The sequence below is a fragment of the Schistocerca piceifrons genome, chromosome 7 (genome assembly GCF_021461385.2).
Source record: "Schistocerca piceifrons isolate TAMUIC-IGC-003096 chromosome 7, iqSchPice1.1, whole genome shotgun sequence".
Taxonomy (NCBI): domain Eukaryota; kingdom Metazoa; phylum Arthropoda; class Insecta; order Orthoptera; family Acrididae; genus Schistocerca; species Schistocerca piceifrons.
Window position 1 is genome coordinate 517,595,052 of NC_060144.1, and position 24,338 is coordinate 517,619,389.

A 24,338-nucleotide genomic window follows, 5' to 3' on the forward strand; every position below is an offset into this window, starting at 1 on the left:
GCCATGACGTGCTGTTCCATTGAGTGCGAAAATGACTACATAGTCTCCAGACGTTTGCTTTCACTTCATTTTAATATCTTGTCATGTCTGTCAGTGAATTCCTGAGAGTGGGTGGCCAGTGCTACATGGTTGCTTGTGGACTGGGTGCCGCAGCAAGTAATGGCACATCAAACTTCTAACTTCCATCCCCTCCATCCCCTTAAACACTAATCATTGCAACAAGATGAACTATACAGATGCACTGTGTTTGATTCCAGAGTTAACCCACTGTGATATTTATGTTTAAGAAGAGACTGTATTTTATTCCCAGCCCAAAGACCTTGCCCATCAAAGATTTTATGAATGCCTTCGAGCAGGGTTTCTTGAAACATCCTGTGAGACTGCTGAAGAAAGACAGAGAGACCAGTAGAGCCACAACTAGATCACCTTCATCCAAGCTGGAAGTCACCACTGAGGAAAGAAAAGCACTCCTTTCTTCAAGAGAAGACACAGAAATAGTAATTTCATTTGCTAACAAGGGAAACACTCCCATTCTTCTACAACATTTTATTTTGGCAAGATGATGGATTTGCTGCAGGATTTATTGTAAGATCATTTCCAGAAGGATCCAACAGGTTCAGTTCAATGGAAGACGTCCACACTCCACCCATCCAGGCAGTTTCTTGACCAACTGAAAAAGGGCTTGAAAAGTATAAGTCCTTTATTAGGGAAATGTGCACACCATATTTGAGACTTGATAGATTTTATACAGCAACTGAAAAACCTGTATCTCAAACCAGCCAGTGTATGAGTGAATCGCAATGTGTCTCTCTGTTTTCACGAGTGCCTCTGATGGATTCACTGCAACTAATAAGAGCTAAGGTGGAAGAGGATGTCTTACTTCTTTTCAAACATGTGCTTACATCACATTACTTTTTATTAAGTGACTAATATTTTGAGCAACTGAAAGTGTTGCTGTCTCCCATTGCAGCAAAACATTTTATATAACTCTTGGAGGACAAAGCACTCAAGTTGCAGTTTTGAAACCTAAATGTTTTTGAAGATACATTTGCATTATGGCCACATGGAACAGAATTTTTGAGAAATTTTAACACCCTCTATCAAAGCATCTGCTTCACCATGGAAGTGGTGCATTATAGATCAACGGGTTATTCAAGAAACATTGAATGAAGTGTGCCTTTCGCCTTTCTGTATGAGTGCAAATGATTCTGGGTTTCATTAAAGATGAAACAGGACTATGGAGACCCTGGATGTATAAAATTCCATGCGAGTGTGGGAAATTTTGCATTCGTCAGCTGTATTGCAAAGTTAAGACAGATACAATGCACATACATAACTCCAGACTGAGGTAACGAGAAAAATCTGTTGTTGCCAAACAATGTCTTGATGTGGTAGAGAGAGAGACCGAGGTCCTCTCATCTGCCTCCACCTACTGGATGTCGTCATTAAAGAAGCAGTTGAGATGCATGTAACTAATGACTTAATTAACAGATACATGGGATACAACTCAGAAAAGTATGAAAACTAACATTGGTGACACTATACTCATCGTGTGTAAAATAAACTGTGACTTTGTGTGTTTGAAATAAATTGTGACTTTTGACAGTTCAGAGTGGAGTGAGTGGAGGGAAACATAGTTGCCAGAATGTGCTGAGTGAGTCAGCAGGTGGCAATATCACCACGCTTACCTTAGGTCACAACCATCAGCTGGCTGCCAGGCAAATATTCTTTAATGTTAAAGAAACAATAATACTGAACAGAACGATTACAGCAATGGATCTTTCACACATACTCACCGTTATTGTGTAACTGGTGTGACTGCAAGGGAAGAACCATCAGTGTCCTCTTCCTTGGACCCAGAACTGCTACAGGAGCAGACTGAAATTACCATCTCTTCAATCTGTTCCTCTAGCAGTCCTCCAAGAATCCATATCAACTATGGCATTCTAGCGCTTGTGTGCGTGCATGAATGATGTGTTTCTCTTTTGATGATGTAGGCTGTGGCCGAAAGCTTTGTGTGAGTGTCTTTTAATTGTGGCTGTCTGCAACTTAACATGTCTTCTTTACGGTAAGTAGCATTCTGCCTCTCCTACATTGTTGATACTTCTTGGTGTTGTTGATAACTCGAGACCAGTTCTGTGGGGTAACATTTGCAGTGACTTCTTTCAGCAGCATTTCAACCTCATTGAGTGTAAAATTCTTGTTTGTTTGTGTCCCCCCCCCCCCCTCCCCGCCCCCTCCTCACCCACCCCTCATTCACATGGGCCCATATATACTCAGTGTTGTTTTTACACATATGATATGGAGGAAGCCTTTATCATTAGCCGCTAGTCATCCTTATTGTGTGGAGTTACTGCATTGTAAAGCATGACAAGTTCCATTAACTCTGCCTTATTCATGCCAGGTTCAATTTTATCTGATGGAACATATCTTTGCACTTAGAGCAAAGTATCCTCTTTCCTCCAGTTCATTGTTGGAACTTTATCCATCACAACAGGGTGGTATGATGTGTTGTCCATTACTATTGTCAAATTTGGAGGAATATTTTGCAGGAAACCACTCCGTTAAAACTTTGGTGTTCGTTTTCTCATGACAGTCATCTTGCTTCCTGGAATGGAACAGCAATAAATAGTTTCCAATGAAACTGCTAGCAGAGGCAACATGGAGGATGATTATCTTGCCACCTTTGCCTATTAGTGCTTTCATCATTCATCGTGCTATGTGATCTGTCCATCCCTTTGTCAGTGTGTGACACACATTAACCCACATCTCATCCAGCCTCAAAATGTCTGTGAATGAAATGCTCCAGACTGCATGCAGATATCAGCCTCTATAAGCCATAAATAAAACTAATGTTTTATTTAAAATTGACTCCAAGGAAGAAAACTGCACATTTTCAAAGCACTGCATGTTTGTATACCATACAGTCAATATCCATCATTATGTTTATTAGAACATCATGTGCAAATATGAAGTAAATTGGTCAAGAACTTTTTGAGATTTTTGATAACAATGTTAAAAATGCCTTGTCTTTAAATAGTAGTATAGATGTATAAGAACCAAGAAGGAACAATGAGAATGGGAAACCAAGAACAAAATGCATGGCTTGGAAAGGATTTGAGACAGGGTGCAGTTTTTGCCCCTCATGTTGAATGTATATACTGAAGAAGCTGTGATAGAAATAAAAGAAAGGTTCACGAGGGAGATAGAAATTCACGATGAAAGGACATCAGTAATAAAATTTGCTGATAATATCGATATCCTCAGTGAAAGTAAGGGGGAATTCCAGGTCCTGTTGAATGAAATAAACATCTAATGATTACAGAATGTATTCCGAGAGTAAATCAAAGAAAGGTGACAGTAATTAAGGGTAGCGAAATGAGATTACTGAGAAACTTAACATCAAAATTGGTGACAAAGTTAAGGAGTTCTACTGCCCTGCAAGCAAAATAACATGACAGGTGAAGCAATGATGATCTAAAATGTAGATTATCCCAGAGAAAGATATCATGTCGAGTCAAAAGAAGTCTACTAGTACCAAGCATTGGCTTTAATTAAAGGAAGAAATGTCTGATAATGTATGTTTTTGTAGCATGGTTGTTATTAACATTGTGTGCTTGTTGTAGTTATTACTGTTTGTGTTTTATATATTCACTTACTCTGTATCCGACATGACATACTCACACTTACAAATTTCCAGAATGTACATGTAGTTTTTGTTTGTTTGTTTGTTTGTTTGTGTGTGTGTGTGTGTGTGTGTGTGTGTGTGATGCAGACACTACTTACAGGTACTATTTCTTTACAGTCCTCATCCCCACGTGAAACATTATCACATCAAACAGAACTCTCGGGGAGAATTCTTCCTGTCCGAGAAGCACTGCTGCAGCTCCATACCGGACCTGGTCAACTACCACCGCCACAACAGTGGTGGCCTTGCGTCACGGCTCAAGGCTAGCCCCTGTGACCGCCCTGTTCCTGCCACCGCTGGCCTCAGCCATGGTACGTACCTGCCATCACTCATGTCGTCACACAGAAAACTGGATTTACTGTGGACTTAGCCAAGTAGAAGGAGTGTTTATCATTACATCAGGGTACGTAACCATGGACTTTCCCAAGATGGGGTGGCTTAAATGCTTCGGTGATGTGCATAGTGATACCACAGGTGCAACCATAACAGAGGGGCATCTATGAAGATACTAGACTAATCCATGGTTCCTGAAGAGAGACAGTAGCCTTTTCGCCAGTTGCAGGGGCACCTACTGACCTGGCCTTGTAACATCAGCCAGTATGGCCTTCCTGTGCTTCCCTTTGAGTGGCTGAAAACAAAGGAAAACTACAGCTGTTAGTTTTCTCTATGGAGAATACAGCTATAATGTATTGGTCAATATAAGACAGTCCCCTGTTCTGATCTCCAGTTGAGGACTCCTCAGGAGGATATTATCATCATGAAAACAAAACTGGTCTTCTGTGGATCAAAGTGTGTGGTATTGGATCCCTTCATTCAGTAGGTATGTTAGATAATTTAAAAAGGGAAATAGATAGGTTGAAGTCTGATAAAAGGGAATTGGTGAAATGCAGTGGCGGGAAGAACAGTACTTCTGGTCAGGTGAGTGTAGAGTTATCAATACTCAATACTGTTTTCTGTTGCGTGTTTCTATGTGCCACACATCAGTCCACTATAGGTGAGTGGTTGCCTTTCCCTTATTTTACATATTATTTCTTCCAGGAATTTCCATTGTTGTTATGCTTGGCAATTATTCTTATGACAAAAGGAGTTGTGAATCTAAGTAACAATATTTGTATGACATATTAAGAAGTGGTCGAGAATTTTTAAAAGCACGAAACTGGCTGAGGGGTGTTTTTTGAATGTTTAAAGCAGTACTGCTTGTGGAAAGCCAGTTAATAACATTAACAAAATCATGGGTATCTATTTTCCCAGTTGACACTTTTTCACTTGGCTTCTTAATAATGCTTGAATTGTCTATAAAAAAAAAAAAACTAATTCTACATTCTGATCTGCTGCTGACTTATTCTCTTCTCATATCTTTACTTTCTGGTAATGGCAGTATTGTAATTGTGCTGCAATCACACATTGATGCTGCACTAAGTTACTATTTAGCTATCCTGCCTCTCTCCTTGACAGATAAGTGGGAGATTGACCCACAAGAACTGATGTTGTTGGAAGAACTCGGCTCCGGGCAGTTTGGCGTCGTTCGCCGTGGCAAATGGCGTGGATCTATAGATGTCGCCGTAAAGATGATGAAGCAGGGGACTATGTCAGAAGATGACTTCATTGAGGAGGCTAAGGTCATGACACGGCTGCAGCACCTCAACCTGGTCCAGCTGTACGGTGTGTGCAGCAAGCACCGGCCAATCTATATTGTGACGGAGTACATGCGTCACGGCTCGCTGCTCAACTACCTCCGCCGGCACGAGGCCTCGCTCGGCGGCAACACCGGCCTGCTGCTCGACATGTGCATACAGGTGGGCATGGCACAGTGCCCTTTGCTTTGCTTACTTACTTTGTTTGTTTGTATGTTTTACTTCTGTTCAATGTAAAGCAAGTAAAAATGTAATCTGTCCTCATATGTGGAATTTTCAACATTTTATTTACCTGACATAGTTGTTGCATTTTGTTGCAGGTTAATGTACATCGAATAAAGACAGGCATGGACACATTACACCCTCCCATCCTCCCCTCCTCCCCTCCTCTTATTTCATGCCCTTTACACAACGAACACAATTTTTTGATTATTTAGGAGACACTCTAAGCAGTCCTCTCAGATTTTTTACAGATGATACTGTCATTTACCATCTAAAACCAATTGCAAAATGGTTTAGACAGAATATCTGTAGGGTGCAAAAATTGGCAATTGACTCTAAATAATGAGAAGTGTGAAGTCATCCACGTGAGAACTAAAAGGAATCCATTAAATTTTGGTTGCAAATCACATAAATCTAAAGGCTGTCAATTCAACTAAATACCTAAGAGGTAAAATTAAGAACAATTTAAATTGGAATGATTATATAGGTACTATTGTGGAGAAAATGAACCAGTGACTGTATGTTATTGGCACACACACATAGAAGATGCAACAAGTCTACTAAAGAAAGTGCTTACTGTATGCTTGTTTGTCCTCCTCTATACTTACTGCATGGTATGGGATTTGTAGCAAATAGGATTGATGGAGAACATCCAGAAAATTCAAAAAGTGGCAACTTGTTCTGTATTATCACGAAGTTGGAGGGGGGGGGGGGAGGAGTGGTTTTGGGGGGGGGGGGGGGGAGTGTCACAGATATCATACGTGAGTTAGTGTGGCAGTCATTAAAAGAAAGGCAGTTTTTATTGTGGCAAGATCATTTCACAAAATTTCAATCAACAACTTTCTCCTCCAAACAAATGTGAAAATATTTTGTTGATGCCAACCAACATAGGAAGAAATATTTATTGTAATAAAACAAGAGACACCAGAGCTTGCACGGAAAAATTTAAGTATCCATTTTTACTGTATGTAATAACGAAGACAATCAATTATTGATAAAATTATTTGATTGGAGAGAGAAAAAATCTACTCACCAAGCAGCGGCAGAACACGCACATAAAAGACTGTTGTGATTGGAAAGCTTTTGGAGCCAGTGGCTCCTTCTTCAGGCAGAAGGGTTGAAGGGAAAGGAAGAAGGGTTAAGGAAAAGGACTGGAGAGGTCTAGGAAAAGGGATAGATACTGGGAAAGTCCCACAAAACCGCAGGTCCAGGTCAGAGGAGACTCACCGTGTGGGTAATCTATCCATTTTTACTGTACGATGTTCGAGAGTGGAATGGAAGAGAAATAGTCTGAAGGTGATTTGATGAACCCCATACCTTACACTTAGTGTGAATTGCAGAGTAGTCATGTAGATGTTGATGCAAATTGCTTAGGGCAGTGGACAAAACTCTCCCAAAAATAAATTAAAAAATGAATCCAGTAGCGCAGTTCTGATCCAGTTTCTTTGGAGGTTTCTCTTGGCTGTAAAGCCAGGCTTATGTTGCGCTGGTGGTTTTGACTATGCTTAGAAGTTTTGTTGGGTAGCCTGTACACATCCTGCATACAACCCCAATCTCTCCCCATGTGATTTCCATATTTTTGAAGCCCTACAGAAAGACATTTGTGGCTGTTGACTTGCTTCAGACGAAGCGGTGCATGTCTGGGTACACTCATGGTTCTATAGGAAACCACAAACATTTTTCTATGAAGTCACTGACTGTCTTGTCTCTCAGTGGGATAAATGTAATAACAGTTACAGTGACTACTTTTGAAATAAGAAACAGTTTACTTACTTTTTTCCATCTGTCTCGTTTTCATTTAGCTGCCCCTCATAATAATAGTGGCTACCTGAGATCAGTGGGCCACCAGAATTGACCATAGTTCTTTGCCAGAAAAAACTGCAACAGAAATTTGTGCTGAAGCTACATTATTCTCACAATTTCAAAGAGAAAAAAAGAAAAGATACCCAGAATGAAAAAAAAGGTAATAACTCTCTCTATGGCACACTGGAACAAGGGAGTGATCATGAATATGCAAATGGTACTTATAGTGTTGCACATGAAAATTGTGTAGGAATGACAGCCTTCTAGCATAGTTTTTCAAATCCTCTAGTGATATTTGTCAATTACAATATAGATTCAGGAAATATAATTCTGCTGTGGACAACCTGATCATCCATCCTCCCTGGACGCGAGTTTCTAACAAACTGTCTCTCATGAGGAACAACTTGCAAATATCTTATAGACTTCGAGGAAGACTCAGATACCACTTGGAGGACTGCCATTCTCAGAAAGCTCCCATCAACACAGCTTTGTGGGCTAGCTACCCATCCTTATGGTGTCATATCACTGTTTGTGATATAAAGTTTGAGCCCCTATGTCATATTGGTTTGAACAGTCAGTTCTAAGTGTGTCTTTTCTGGCACCATTATTCTTAGTACACATAGACAGTCACCACAGCAATGGCGACTAAAAACATCTTCATGGGTGATGTGCTACTATTATCCATCTGTATCCAACAGACTCACAGGTTCTTCCCTGATGTCCCACCACATAGAAGTGTGTCCTGGACTTTCTCAATGATGTTTTTTAGTAACCCTATCTGCTGAGTGTCCTGAATAATTCTCTACAAAACCCGACGTTACACCACATTTAAATTCATTGAACAAAAGTCTAAATGTTGTCATTGATTTTGAAGTGTACCATAAACAGAATTTGATTTCACTTTTATCTCTTTACCCATTTATTTATCCAAATGCAAAACAGCAAATCACTGAACAATACTGAAATATCTTCATGTTGGCAAAAACTGTATAACATAACATAACATAACATAACATATTCAGATGGCTGCCAAATCAGAACTAACCTATGAATTACCATCAGTTTCATTTTTTGCCGTGTAACACATGGTGGGCACACCAACTTTCATTAGCAGTGACACCTATCATACTGATCCACCCTTGTGGAGGAACAGGGTGTCTGGAGGTGATTGACAACAGCATGTGTGTGCTTAGGGAAACATACTGCTTAGCCACAACAGGGCTGCTTCTGATGATGGAGGGAGGTGGAAGTACTGTTAACATGACTGAATGTGTTGATTTATCAAAGGGCAAGGGGAACCAATTGCCATACAGTTCTTGTGGTAAGTGACTATCTGTTTGCCACATTTTGTCAGAAAGTCTGTTATTTTCTGTCCGGGTGCAGACCATGGGTCAGCTACTGGGTTATCTTCAATTTTCATTTGAGTGACAGCCTATTGCTCCATTTATACATAATCTTCAATTTGTATCTGATTTTTAATTTTCAGTTTTATCTTACATATAAGAAACGTTCATTAAATTACACACATTTTTGATGAATAGGTCAAACTCTGGGTGTAAATTATACAGAAATTTACATTTTGTTTTTTCAGTTTTTATTTCTACTCAAACTCCTTGAACAATTAACCATGCTTTTCTCTAGAGTAGAAGTGCATTTCTCATAGCTTGTGTAATTTTCAGGTGTGCAACGGGATGGCGTATTTGGAGCGCCACAATTATATCCACAGAGACCTGGCAGCACGGAATTGTCTGGTTGGTTCAGAAAATGTCGTGAAGGTTGCCGACTTCGGTTTAGCAAGGTAGATGACTGTGTAACTTTAAAGATCAACTTTGACACAACCTAGAACTGTTAACAGTTTCACTATGAGCTATAAAAGTGTTTAAAAATGTATTCTCCTCCAGTCATGTGATGTCATATACTTGCATCCTGCACAACTGCAGTGACAGATGTCAACCTTACAACAACTCTACTCAGTGTGTCCGGGAGTCCATGTAGACCCACAATTCTTTACTCGTCCACAGAAAGAATGAGACCTTCACTTGTGTAAAGTGTCACCACAGAATTTCTAGTTTTACTGCACTGCGTATTGGTCATAGGCATGCTGTGTGCAGGGGTGTGGGATTGCGAGTTCCTTTGTGGATGTTAGTGGTTTTCTTTTCTGCTGTGCAAAGTAGTTTTCCCACCTGCATTTTTAAGTAGTTATTAAGATGTGTTGACATTATTTGCAATGCTTTGTGATCCATAGCAATGTTTGGATTGTTGAGACTTGGAAGAAGAAATATTTCATCACAATCCAAATTTAGGAAACGTGTTGTTCTTATTATATGATTCAGTGTTGTCAGGGCAATGATTTATGTTGTGATCAGTACTTATCTGTAGGCTAGTGCAGAATGGTCAGCTGAATTTAGGATAATACAGAGTCTTCCCGGTCAAACTATTTTCCATTTCTTGCCTGTGTTGACTTACATTCCATGTGACAGCCCCACACTGTCAGACAGTTGACTGCACTCGAGGTTGTAGTCACAAGGACTGTGCTGCATTTCATAGTTATCCATATAATGCATAAACATCTTTATGTATTGGTGGAAATACAATGCAGTCAATAATGTGATATGATAAAATTGTTTTCTTTAAGCCATTTTTTGTCCATATTTGTTCCATTCTCTTAGTATGTGCTGTTTTTCTAACCACAGGCCAAGTGGTTTTGGTCTTGGCGCATCTTTCTTCTATTACTGCTTTACATTATTCGTTCCAGCAAATCTTCCCTTTATCCTCGGGCAAACCTTATGTCTTCTCTGCCACTACTGCAATTTGTTATCAGTGTTCGTGCCGATCAACTGTTTTAGTTGTTTCAATTCCCTTTCTACATTTTTTTGTTTTCTGTCTTGATAGTAATTCTACTGGTGTCATATCTGATTACTTTCTTTGAAGATCTATATCTACTCTGAAAACAAAAGGCTGGTTTCTTGCACCTGCTGAGAAGTGTTACTTTGAAATTTTGTTGGCAAGTCATCACTTTTACCTGCATAAAATAAATCATCCTGTCATTCACTGAGAATATCCAGAATTTCTTCCTTTGTGCTTTCTACAGAAAAGTGATATTTTTTCATTTGCAGAATAAACAAATATGAGAATAAAATCCTGAAGATACTCGGATACAAAGCAAAGTAGGAAAAAGGAATGAAAGACCACATCAGCAAATGCGCATGCGTGATAGGTGAGCAACCTTACCTTTCAACAGCTAGTGGGAAGTAGTGGTGGAAGAACAGCTGTGCATTGTCGAGCTACTGATGTGCAACACTCATTTGGGTTCTTCTCTTGGCCTTAATTGTTGATAAATGTTGTAAATGATGCTAGGAAATTCTAAATGATGCAGGCAACACTAAATATATTTAAAGTATTTTTGACACACTTTTATTTTTATAAACACACTAAAATGTTTGTGGACAGCTTACAGTTGAACCTAGCAGAGGTTCATCTAAAATAATGGGCCCATAACTTACTTTGACTCAAATAAAGTCAGTGTGAACACAGTTTTCTGAGTGGAAAGTTTTCACAGATTAACAAACGTTCCTCACACTTAAATTCCTAGATGTGACTGACTTTGGCTTTGAGCACTAGGTGTTTTTATAGATTCACCCCATACATATATAGGAAACTATTTTCATATTATTGCAAATTGGAGAAATACTTCTCAATTATGTTTTAAGTAGTATTGTAGAAAACTGGAATTACTGGTAATATTTACACGAATTCCAAAATAGAGGTATATTGCTTAACTATTGTAACACTATTCTTTAAATAATATTGGGTCTGTGTTAGTGAATGGATATTTAGGTGCAAAAATTTCTCCAGTGTCTTCTATTGAAGCTCATCAAGATTATTCCAGAAACAAAATGTTACAACAGAAATGTTTGATTGCCATATTTTTCTAGGAATCGTAAACATTTTTTAGAAACTGAAAATTCCATGCTGTAGTATGGTAATACTGGAGTTTTGAAGGAATTTATTATAGAAATTGTACAATGTTTCATTTCTTACAGTACACTCATTTTTAACAGCAATATTTCCTAAGCTAGAAACTCTTGTAGCAGACACAAAATTTTGAATATAGATAGCATTAGTATTAGTAAATTGCCTGAAATAAAATGTTTCTATGAAGAATATGCATTTGTTGGTAGTCAGCCAAATTTAAATTCTACTTAAAACTATAAGAAACAGGGAAATACAGTTTGCACCACAATTTTAAAATTTTAGGTACCAATTAACTACTGTGCATAACTAAGGTAAGGAAAAAAAGTATTTTATTTATATTAGGAATGACGCTGTGGCCCACAGACATTTCAGCATGTCATGTCAATAGCACACAGATATTTGACTGGTCTGCAGCATTGCGAGAAAGGGCACGCTGGTGTGTTTGAATCAATCCTTGTTGTATGAGAAACAGAATAGCATGACATATTAATACATCAAAAGTAAGGGATTAGCCGTAATGGAGTTTGGTCCCATGAGAGCCTGAGCAGTTAGTAAGTGTATTTTTATAGGAGTACTGTGGAAGTTGATTGGTTGGGAAATGTACAGAAGTGTGTTGGATTCGGAGAGGAAATAAATCTGCAGAAAATTGTTGCAGAGCTGTTAGACTTTCTTGAGTGTATGATGTATGATAAAAGTGTATTTAACTTGCAAATGTGAAAGGCTTAGAGCAGGACAAAAAGAATTGTGGATCTATAGTGTCTACATCTACATATATTCCAGGCTACTCTACGGTGCATGCCATACGATACTATGTACCGTTACTGCTTGCTCAAATTCCTTTTCCATTTGTGAATGGTATGAGGGAATAGTTACTGCTGTATACCTCTTTACAAGGCCAAATCTCTATTATTTTGCCCATACATGTTTGAAGCAATAGAATTACTTGAACCTATAATGAATGCTGGTTCTCTAAACTTCTTCAGAAGCATTTTGTGAGAAGATCATATTTTCTCCTCCAATGATTCCCACATAAGCTCTCTGGGCAGTTCTGTAACACTGGACTAACAACAAATCTAGCAGCGCACCTGACTCACTAAGTTGCCTTTCTTTACTTTGATCTGGTGAGAATCCCAAACACTTGAGCAGTATAATATAATGGGTCACACAATTATGTTACATGCAGTCTCCTTTATAGATATGTTGCACTTTACCAAAACTCTCCCCATAAACTGCAGTAGACCATTGACTCTCCCTAAACTGACTGTATGTGCATGCTTCATTTCATGTTTTTTCGTAGTGTTACACATAGATATTTAAATGACAGCACAGTGGAGTAGCATGCCCCTAATACTGTATTCAAATATTACTAGAATTTTTCTCGTACCCTTCTGAATGAACTTAAATGTATCCACATTTAAAGCAAGCTGCCATTTATGATACCAAATAAAAATTCTGCCCAAGTTAACAGTCATTCAATGACAACATTTCCTGTACACAACAGCTAATGGAATCATCTTGAGGAAGTTGCTTGGCTTAAAAATGTAGGGAATAGTTCGACAAGATTCGTTGGAAATATTTCCTGACTTCCGCCCACAGCTGTCTGCTACTGTACTAACAGATTATAACAAAGTTTCGTACAAATAAACTGCTGACTGTGTTTGATTTGTGATGAAGTACCGTATTTACTCGAATTTAAGCCGCACTCGAATCTAAGACGCACCTGAAAAATGAGACTCGCAATCGAGGAAAAAAAAAAATTTCCCAAATCTAAGCCGCACCTGAAATCTGAGACTCGAAATTCAAGGGGAGAGAAAAGTTTTAGGCTGCACCTCCAAATCGAAACAAAGTTGGTCCATTGTAATATGAGACACAATTTGGGTCAAATGAATGACGATACAGCTATAGTAGTTTGGTTCGAGTCGTAAGCTTAGCAGTTAAGCTTTACCAGGTAGCCGTTGCTAAGCGTCAGGCGCTCCGTCCGTATTTATACGGATACCCTTCCTTTTTCACATGCTTCGTCTGGTTTGAAGTGATTGATTATTTTTCTTTGATCTGATAAGTGCCGTTCTCTTCGTTATAGGTGTTTACGTCACTCAAAGCTGAAAATGCATTACTGTACTGTGTCATGCATTGTTTGTTGCATTCAGATAATGAGTGTTTACGACCTGTCGCCACTCGCGGCATTGCTTGCTTTTGTGCGCGCTACCACCGCTTACAATTTTTTTAAAAAAAGAGAGGAATCGTCTCATTAGGCGAAACAATTGCAAGAGACTGCTATTTGTTGTTACTTACACTGCTGCTTTCTTTGAAAATAATCAACAAGAACCAAATAATAGACTGCGTACGATAGAAGATGTTCTGAACGAGAGTTTAGCGAAAATTTTTCTCCGTTTGAAAGTCTTTGCAGGCGCCTCTTTAGTACATTACATTCTGCACAGAAATTAGAGTTATCTTAGATTAAAAAATCTAGTCAATTGCCGTGCTTCAATTCTGACTGTATCACTATTCGGCATAAGAATAATACGAATATAAACATGACATGATATGTATTTTCGTCCGCGTTTGCTGTTGTCTCACTCTAGTTTTGTAGTTTATCAGGCAGACAGGATTTAAATGAGATAGCAGCAAACACGGAAGAATACATGGGAAAATGTTTATATTCGTATTATTATTATGGTGAAGAGAATACTGCATGTGATTCACAATTCATAAAAGTTCCTATTAGCAACCATCTCTTCTCACAGGTAGGAAAAAATTCAGAACGCAGAGTAGGCCATATTGACAAACATCCCAATCAGTCTTGCCAGTCGGATTTTCGTAGTGCATTGAAATGCTGCTACATTCGAAGTTGAACAATAAGGAATTTTTTTTTTACTTCGTTGGATAATGTATGAAAATGCAGTGGTCGAAACTCAGGGTGGAGAAAAAAGGCTCGTCTTCGACCTTTTTTCTTTAAAATTTATTTACTGACGCAGAAGTTTTGGTGCCAGTGTTTATCTTTGTGCCTGCGAAACGCTACATATATTCGACGACAGAAGTTAGTTGTGGCGGCACCTACCAACATTTTTCAGAACTTCCGCTTTGCACTCGATTCTAAGCCGCAGGCGGTTTTTTGGATTACAAAAACCGGAAAAAAAGTGCGGCTTAGATTTGAGTAAATATGGTAATCTTTTTGTTTATTATGTCCAAACTTTCTGTGGAAAAAAATTTGTCTTGATAAGGCTATCTTTTTAGCAATTAAATTACTCTTTGTACATTGCAGGTATGTTTTGGATGACCAGTACACGAGCTCTGGTGGCACCAAGTTCCCCATCAAGTGGGCACCCCCTGAGGTGCTCAACTACACCAGGTTCTCTTCGAAGTCCGATGTTTGGGCTTATGGTAAATAAATAGTTAGCAAGTGTGAATTTCACATCACCTTCTCATGAACTGTGATTGTCATATGTGCATTTAGTGAGAACTATTCGGAAAGAAGCTTCCGTTTTGATACAAATAAAATATTGTGATAAGTGCAGCAAATTTATTAGAAAAATGTTGTAACTACACTTTTGTATTACTTCTCTACATATTCGCCATACAGGTTTAAGCATTTTCCATCTCTCTTAATGAGTTGGTAAATTCCCTCTCTACCACCTGACATAGGAGCCAGACTATGGCAGCTTCTTCAAGCTCTCATCGGAGTTAAAGTGTTTTGACATGAGTGTGGAGAAGTGAAACTTGGAGTCATTTCTGGATCATAGGATGGATGTTTGAAAGTGTACCATTTGAATTAACGCAAGTATTGTGTGACAGGCAGCTTGAGGCTGAGCATAGTTATTAGTGGAGGGATGGCTCTTCACAGTTCACTTAACATCTAACAGATTAATCAGCCACGAACAAGATTCTGTCAATAAAATTTCCTGCCATGTCAATTGACATGTGAAAGCTCAGTATACACTTGCGCACACACACACACATATCCATCCGCACATATACAGACACAAGCAGACATATTGATATGTCTGCTTGTGTCTGTATATGTGCGGATAGATATGTGTGTGTGTGTGTGTGTGTGTGTGTGTGTGTGTGTGTGTGTGTGTGTGTGTGTGTGCGAGTGTATACCTGTCCTTTTCTCCCCCTAAGGTAAGTCTTTCCGCTCCCGGGATTGGAATGACTCCTTACCCTCTCCCTTAAAACCCACATCCTTTCGTCTTTCCTTCTCCTTCCCTCTTTCCTGATGAAGCAACCTTAGGTTGCGAAAGCTCGAATTTTGTGTGTGTGTTTGTATTTGTTTGTGTAAGCTACATCATCTTCGTTTTTAGATATATTTTTCCCACGTGGAATGTTTCCCTCTGTTATTTTCACTATAATCAGTGTGATGGAAGGTGACTCTGAGGTAGGCTGCCTCAGCTGTCATGCTTTCACAGTCTGGGCTGGCATGGTCCATATGAACCAAGGTATAAAGTACCCCTTCATGCTGAGCCTTGGTGACAGCTGTCAGCCTGTGAAAGCAAATCGATGTAAGTTGACTTTCTAATAACGGCATGTTCCAATGTATGGTCACCCTACATCCTGACCAACAAATCGAGGAAAGGAAGGTAGCTTTTGTAAAAAATTCTGTGGCTAGCACCTCATGAATCCACACACGGAATCTTTTGAAGGGGAGGAATTCTACATAGTGGTGTGGTGTATGTTATCAAAATTAATTTCATTTTCTTAATTATTTTTGGCTTCAATTTTCTGTGAGATTTGTCACAACACACACTCAATGGACAACTTTTTTTATTACACAGCCAAAATTATTTCAAACCTATGGCAGTATCTTATTTTTGCCTTGGAAGACATTTTCATTATAAAAATGTGCTGAATGAATTTGTACATCTTGAGACTGACCTAAGAACAGTTTATTGTTCTAACTTTTTTCTGCAGGTTGAAAAATATTTTTTTTACCCATTCTTTGTAACATTATTTATTTCTTTCCTCCCACACCTTGAGTATCAATGATTTTTTTGGTCTTGTTTCGGTTTTTAGGATGCTCAAATGATTTCGTATTTTGTGAGGAACGTATTTTTGTGTGCTTCTAAAGAACACGTCAGAACAATGTTTCTCATGCGCGAAGTAAAGAGTGTAATTAGAAGCTTTTAAGTCTTGTGAAAAATACCAATTATTTTTTGTCCCCAAGCTCAAGGGAATAATTTTTGTTATTGTGTGAAATTGAATTAATATTTTGTAGGTGTGTTTAGTATAAAAGATGAAGCATGATCGTAGATTGCTATTCATTGTAAAGATTACACATTGGGTTGCAGATAGGCACAGTGAAAAGATGCTTTCCATTGTGCTTGTCTGCAATTCAGCATGTCACTTTTACAGTGAGTAGCAATCTATCTTTTCCTGATGTTTTTGATATTCCAACCTGGAGTTTCCAGTGTTTCATAAAGCATAATCTTTTTGTTTAACAGGAGTCCTGATGTGGGAAGTGTTCACATGTGGCAAAATGCCTTATGGGCGTCTCAAGAACACTGAAGTCGTTGAAAGGGTGCAAAGGGGCATTGTACTGGAGCGACCAAAGGCGTGTTACAAAGAGGTGTATCAGGTGTGTAAACATGTGCTGGGATGTCAAAACAATGTTTCTGTACAAAAAGGTATATCTATTTGAGAAAATTGTGTGTTGGATGACATTTCGTTGGGGGAGTTACTTTTACAGTCTCTGTTGCATGACATAAATGACTGACAGCTAGTTTTGAGAATATATAATGATCATCTTCATGTCTGAGAGTCAAAATCTTTCAGGTAAATGTAAACAGGTTGGAGTTATACAATAAAGAAATTCAAACATGCCAGCATCAGACGTTTGATAAGCATTTCTGTTGTACACTATCATTTTAATGTACATGCTACGTTCTGTACTTATGGCCTCTGTTTGCAGGTGATGCGCAAGTGCTGGTGCCATGCGCCGGAGGACCGCCCGTCATTCCGCTCACTCAAGGAGCAGCTGGTGAGCGTCTCACAGGGTGTCATGGCTGACTGACTGCCCCCGGCACCCTCCCCTCCGGCCGCCCCACCGCCGCCGCTCCCGGATTCTGTGTCCACGCCTGCATCTGTACCTGTGCCCACTCCAAGCCCAGCATGCATATTCTGCACATCCTACGGCCACCCTTGGGCCGAACTGTGCCGTGCCATCCAAGCAAGCCGTCGGACTGCTAAGTAGTGGCAGCAAATGGGCGCTGTTAGTGAGGCTCAGGCCATCGGCTGTCGTACTGCGGCCAATGTCTCAGTGGAGGCACATCTTCTGTTGGCGGACATTATCTAATAACTTATCTGTCCATCTCGTCTGTTTGATCTCATGTCGTACACTGATTCATTATATTTGGAGGTATACTCCATGTGTGTATCACTCTGAAGAAGTGTTTTTTTGTGCAGTGGTAATTGTAATATTTTAAATGCGTCAGAAGTGACTCGGAAGACACTGTTATGGCTGAACATTGAAGTTAATGATACCACATGTTTAACCAGGTGATTGATCTTCTGCCTGGCTACACATATTCTTGACTGTAGTTTTGTGTGTGATGGTACCCAGTCTGGAAACTGTTGTTGTGATTCCTGATTCATAAATTGTATTTATTCCTAATGACCCTAGTCTCTGTATCTTGATATTACTCAAATGAATTTTGCTGCGAGCACTAGATTAATGGAAGGAATCATTTTAGCTGTTGTCGTCGTGCCATACTCTGTAACCAGCAGTGGGTGGATTGTATGTGAATTTAGAACTCTGGCTGTGAGGGTGACTACTGCTGCCATTTGCTTGGACAGTGTATGTTTTTAGTGCTTTCCTCTGCTACTTTTATCAAGATCTTGTACGCACAATGTCCTGGAATAGCAGTGTGAGTAATTTATTAGGAAAGCCTCGTGTTAAAATGTTAGGAAGATTTTTTACTACTGCAATTATTTTTTGGTAAGCTGTTGTAATATTTTATTAAATTGTTAGAAATTAATTTCTGAGATGCGTGTGTTTGCCAAGAAGTTCCATAATTGGGTATTTATATATGAGGTTGCATGTGATATGTTGGATATGTTATATCCTCTGAATTAGAAATAATTTTATATCTGCTGTCTAAACATTAGAATATGTGTGTGTGTGTGTGTGTGTGTGTGTGTGTGTGTGTGTGCGCGCGCGCGTGCGTGCTCGCTGAGAAATTGTAAGGTTTTTTTATTGTCTTGATATATAAGGTACCATTACACAACGCTTCCTCATGTGTTGAGGTTTTATTGAAAAGACTTAGAAATGTATCACTATTGGACTGAAAATAGTTCATAGCTGTTTCTCAAATTGCAACTTGGAAGTATCTTTAGTTAGGTAATTACCAATAGATTAATTTATTTAAGCAGGGAATCTTCAGTGGAATAGAATACATGACATTCCTGGTGTTGTAGTTCTGAATTTTTGGTGCACAAAAATAAATTTTGTGGCCTTAGAAGAATATGTCTTACATAATTAAAAAGAAACAAATTACTTGTCAACAGATTATAAATGTATGCTCTGCTGCATAATAATTTGTTAATGACAATTCACAGTTAATCAGTTTTCTGTTAGAAACTTTTAGGGACCAGGTAATTTTTAACTAATCAACAAAGAAACTTTGCTTTATCTCTTTCTTCATTTGGAAATTTACTGCCTTTTGTAATGTCCTAAACACTGGAATTTTGAGTAAATGTAAAAAAGAAAAAAATCTGACAGAATAGTCACAAGCATATTGCTGCTACTCAGAACTGTCCTTTCCTAAACATTCACTGTTAACGAGATAAGGTTGTGTAACTTGGTTGAAAATATTCACAACATCTTGTACTTAATATTGTTGTGTGCCTAGCAGTAGATTTTGCTGAGTGTCATGAACATAGTTTAGGCACTGTACTTACACAAAAACTGGAAAGGCGACTTTTTAATTTCTTCTATAGCTCAGAGTGTGGTTTTTCAGTTTTGGAATTGATAGACTTTTTCCCATCGTAAATGAATGTAAAAATTCATTTTAACAGCTTAATAATGTAAAGTAAGAACTTTTTGTCCAGCGTAGCTGTTAAAACAAGAATGTATATTTTTGGCCTTGTAGATATGTGTGTGTGTGTGTGTGTGTGTGTGTGTGTGTGTGTGAGAGAGAGAGAGAGAGAGAGAGAGAGAGAGAGAGAGAGAGAGAGAGAGAGAAGGGAGAAATTTGTAAAGCAGGTGTGTAAAAGAAAACCTCTATCACTTCTCATGTAATATTCTGTTTGAAATTGCCATATTTCAGTACATCAAACATTTTAAAGTTTAAGGTCACTGCTTAATATAATGTGAACTGCTGTGTACAGTAAGAGGTAGTTAGATTGTTTATCAAAGCTTGAAATATATCATATGTACAGCGAGAGTGCATATGTGCACATTTGTTCAGGTGCTCAATGTAACATTCACATGATAAAACCAGTTAATTTCTGAAGTAAGATTACGTTTTAATGTCTCTTTCTACATCATTTTAGTTCCTGCAGAATAAATGTAGCATGTAGTCTTTTCTGCAACAGTATTCCACTGTGTTCCTATGTCGTAGTTGCAGTACACTTTATAAAAAGTTGTAGCTGACTGTTCTTCGTCCATATTTTGATCAGAAGTATTGCAATTTCCTTTTTATATAAGATCACGGAACTTAAAACTTCCTTTTTATGCATCATGGTTTGGTGTGTGGCCATCAAAAATATCGATTGCAAACTGCTCATGGCAGCAGGAACATTCTTGGACTTCCATTGCAGTTTATCTAACTGTAGTGCAGACTGTATTGTATACTGAAACAAAAATTTTAAAATGCCCAGAGTAAGTGTTCATTTGAAAAATGTACTGCCATGTGTTGTTCTTGTGATATTGAATATCTTTCAAAACTGATATAACTGTTGGATGGTTATAATACGGCACTGATTGCAAGAAAAATGTCATTTTATACAAATTCTATGTGAAAATGTTGTGTGCTTATTGCCTGTTTAAGATGAGAGGACTTTTTGTAAAAGTTGCCATTGGTTGCATCTCTGTAAGCAGAGATTGTCTAGTAGTGTTGTTAGATTAATAGCTATGTTTAATGTCAACAGTGTTTTAGGAGTGCTTATTTGTTGATGAAGAATCTTTATTTATATTGTAAATGCTGAGTGATAGGCATAGAGCATATATCTAGTAACCTTTTTTGTGTAAATAGACCCATTTGTTTAAAAACATTTGTCAGGCTATACCTGAATCCCAATATTTAGGGGATAATGATTTAGTGCAGTTTTATTGTTATTAGAACTAAGAACTGCATGCATAAGATTGGATACTTCCCCTAGTTTACCATTTCATCCTGTCTTTATTTTATATTCCTAGACTGTGATATGTTTTACACTGCTGTTGTTAAAAGATCAGAGTAAAGTGGAGTGCAGATATATTGGCTGATCTCTTAACAATACTGTGTTTCACAGAACTGAATTAAGCAGTAGTGTGAAAGAAAAAAAGTTTATATTTTTGTGTTTCAGTTATCAGGTGGCCACAGTATTGAGAGCTTTTGTGATGATATAGTTTGTGTACCTCTATATTCCGTGACCCATATTATAGTGTCATTATTTCTATGCAATTATAAAACTTCATGATATGACAGATATCAATTGGATTTCAATACTAAATAACTGCTGGGAACTTTTGAATCACATTGGAAAATTATCTGATGTGGCATATGTAAGAAATTTCCTTAACTGTGAAGCTGGAAGATTTTGTCAGAAGTGCCAAAGCATATACTGCCTTGTACACTTTTTTATTAATGAAAATCAGTAAATAGACAAGTATAACAGTAAAATTTTTCTAGCAAATTTACATTCTCCAAAGATAAATATTCTGAGGAAAGCACATAAAAAGTCAGAATGGAATGCTCCATGCAGTCAATATTATCTATTGAGATCCCATTTCTCCATATCCTCTTTATGATGGATTGTTAGTAGCTCCTAGCACGATAGTGTGCTATTAACAGGAACAAATGTAGTTGTCTAGAATGTACATGATGCATGTAGCATCTCAGATATGGCAGTTACTGATGATGTAACAGATGCTGCAAGTATACAGTCATTACTAGTAGCAATTTTAAGTGGAAGTTTAGGTACTCACTTTGGCATAAATTACTAAACTGCTTATGACACAAAGTAGTGTCATTTAGAAAAACTTCAGCATCACAATTGTGTTCCTCAAAAAACTCATAATCAAGTCAAAACCTCTTGAAAATATGTGCTTTCACATGCTTTAAATGAGGTAACTGATGCTGAATGTTAATACGTACATGTTTAAGTAAACTGTGGAGGGATGAACAAACATCACTGAGGGCTATTCAGAAAGTAAACTCTGCTAGGCTGTAAATAAAATGTTGCAATACTTAAAACAAATTTACTATAAATGTCTTGAAACTATACCTTTCATGTAGTTCCCTACAAAAACACCATTCAGATTTAAGCAATTACCAGCTCTCCTAATGAATTCAGTAATTCCCTCTACATAAGATCCTGCTGCCTGCAGTTGCAGCTAACCCATGGCAGCATCTTCAAGTTCAGCACAGTCAAAGGATTGGCAGCCAAGCCAGTTTTCTTTTGAGTGGAAAGGTGGAAGTTTCTTGGTGCCCAATTTTCACTTTAGGGTGAACACTCAAAAACTTGCCATTTCAACTGGCACAACAACTCTTATTTACCAGACAACAAGCATGACCTAGAATTGTTGAGCCAGAACAGTGGTAGAGAGACCACACTTTATTTTGAATCTTAGTTATCTTAATGGTTCACATTACACTTCACAATTGCTTATCCTTCTACATTCTATAAAAGCCACCAACAATATTCCTTTAGTGTCCAAAAGAGTGGTAGTGAAAATCGGTGTAGCTGACAGAGTCAGCATGTTGTTGTGGTTTGTTAGATGTGGCGGTATGATCTCACAGCTTTGACTGCTGTTTTGTCTCCACATACCTGTCTCATTACAGATCACGATTGTGTCTGGTAGGTTTTCTCCTCAAGTATTGTTACCAAAAAGAAGTTTAAGACAAGCAGTTACACACTGAATTTTGTGGCTCTTGAAAAGGAGTTTTGGAACCATTAAGCACAGCAGTTTATGTACCTCATCTGTTTAGTCATGGTCTTTGGCAAAACACTGAGAAACATGTGTAAAGTTATCTGAAAGGTGAGATAGTTGTGAGGCACTATTCTCATGAATTACTTCAACATTTAAAACCAGTTCATGAACTGCCAAGTAATCTATTACCATTATGAGTATTCGTCCTTCCATTCTTAATCATCTTCATTCATGACATTCCATCCATATGCAGCACATTCCTCATGATAAATGTCAAAAAGGTTTTTTTGCTACTAAAAACCATTTTATGGAATGGATTTTACATTGTCTGTGATTTTCCATTACAGTGCTCACCTGAACATCTACTGTAGGCCAACGAGAAGCAATGGAGCTTTCTCTCTATTGCCGGTCTGAGCTCACTCATTTGCTGCATGAGCCAGTGTAGTAACTGTTCTGTCCCACCCTGTTGCTTCCCATGCTACAGAGATTACTTTCTGGCCCTCATGAATTCCCTCTGTAGCGGCACTTGCTCGATTCCTCATCCTTTTAATTTCCCTCAATTCTAATATTAACAAAAATTATTGCTCAAAAATCATTTACTTTATTTATCTGTAAAACATTCCAGCTACTATTACCGCATTAACAAAAAGTTGCTGGCCTTCTAATTGTTGCTCAGATCTACATAACAACTAATCCCAGGGAAATTAACAGAAAAGTGCCAGAACTAATAGTCTTAGCACATTAGGACTAAATTATTTGAATCATATTCTGGATCTCAGCAGAACTAATTTTGTGTGGCCCTTCCTTAAAATTTGTGTTCATATTAGTAGTTCCTAACCCTTCTTATGTTCTTCTAATCAACTGAAGGAAGCACTAAGTGATAATAATACATACATTTGTGTTGTTACATTGTGTGTTTTAAATTAGTAATGAAAATTTCCATTGTTCAGTCTTGGGATTTTGATTCTAGTGTATAAAGTTCTGTTATGGAGCTAACTTTGTAGATTACTCTTCCAAATAGTGTAAGTGCTTGCTTTTCACTTTAACTTCCAGTCACTTCCCCTCCTTCTCTGTATAGCTTGATAATGCTTTAAAAGAAGAAAATATAATTATGTAAAACTGTCATGTCAATTGCTAAAATAGTTCAGCAGGCAGTGCTGGGCTGTGCTGTGCTTTCCTACAGAAGCTTAACTCAAGAAAATTACTTCAGCTGTTTGCATTTAAGTGGTATCCATAACCTTTTAAATTTTGCAAATGGAGGAGGATTTATTTTTTTGACCTATCATAGAGAGAGCCATTTGTTACACAGTTGGACATTTCTTTTCTTTGAGCTACCTGGGGAAACAAATACTGAATGTATGAAGTGTTCTCTTGTATTTAAAAGTTAACTCAAGAACTGTTGTAAGATTCTGTAAACTTTTAATAACATTGTGTATTTATTTCTACTAGGTGTCTGGAACTATTTATTATCTTAATGCACCCTACTACATAAATCTATTGAAAATACCTTTAATACTAACACGAAAATTTGTTATTTGAGAATCTAAATTTCTGTAATAGTGCTGTGCCTTTATTCTGTTGTAGAAAGTGACACATTTTCTGATTGTTAAAGCCACACATAGAAAGTGCACGCACACACACATGTGCGTGCGCGCGCGCCCACACACACACACACACACACACACACACACACACACACACACACACACACACACTTTCTCTCTCTCTCTCTCTCTCTCTCTTCGTATGCCTACACAACTTTTTATTGCACCTGAACTCTGGCCTAACTTGTCAAAAACAACAGGAAGCTTGATAACAGGTGAGTCCCTGTCATTCTTGAGACTGAGCGATCTACCCATGCTTTTAACTTTCCCAAATTTATCTCTCTCCCCTCCTAATAATTAGGAAAACTAGCATAGTGTCTATTGGTAGTACTAAATATTTCACC

General features: G+C 38.1%; 1 protein-coding gene across 2 annotated transcripts in view; it reads left to right on the top strand.

Moving 5' to 3' along the window:
* The window catches only part of LOC124804726 (tyrosine-protein kinase Btk29A), a 374,204-nt gene extending 350,369 nt beyond the window's left edge, over nucleotides 1-23,835 (top strand). For both annotated transcript variants that reach the window (XM_047265010.1, XM_047265009.1), the window contains exons 7-12: nucleotides 3,806-3,999; nucleotides 5,144-5,484; nucleotides 9,027-9,145; nucleotides 14,585-14,703; nucleotides 16,761-16,894; nucleotides 17,228-23,835. In XM_047265010.1, coding sequence (XP_047120966.1) covers nucleotides 3,806-3,999; nucleotides 5,144-5,484; nucleotides 9,027-9,145; nucleotides 14,585-14,703; nucleotides 16,761-16,894; nucleotides 17,228-17,329 — 1,009 coding nt within the window. In that variant the 3' untranslated portion in view covers nucleotides 17,330-23,835. The remainder of the gene's footprint in view (nucleotides 1-3,805; nucleotides 4,000-5,143; nucleotides 5,485-9,026; nucleotides 9,146-14,584; nucleotides 14,704-16,760; nucleotides 16,895-17,227) is intronic.
* The last annotated feature ends 503 nt before the right edge of the window (nucleotides 23,836-24,338 follow it).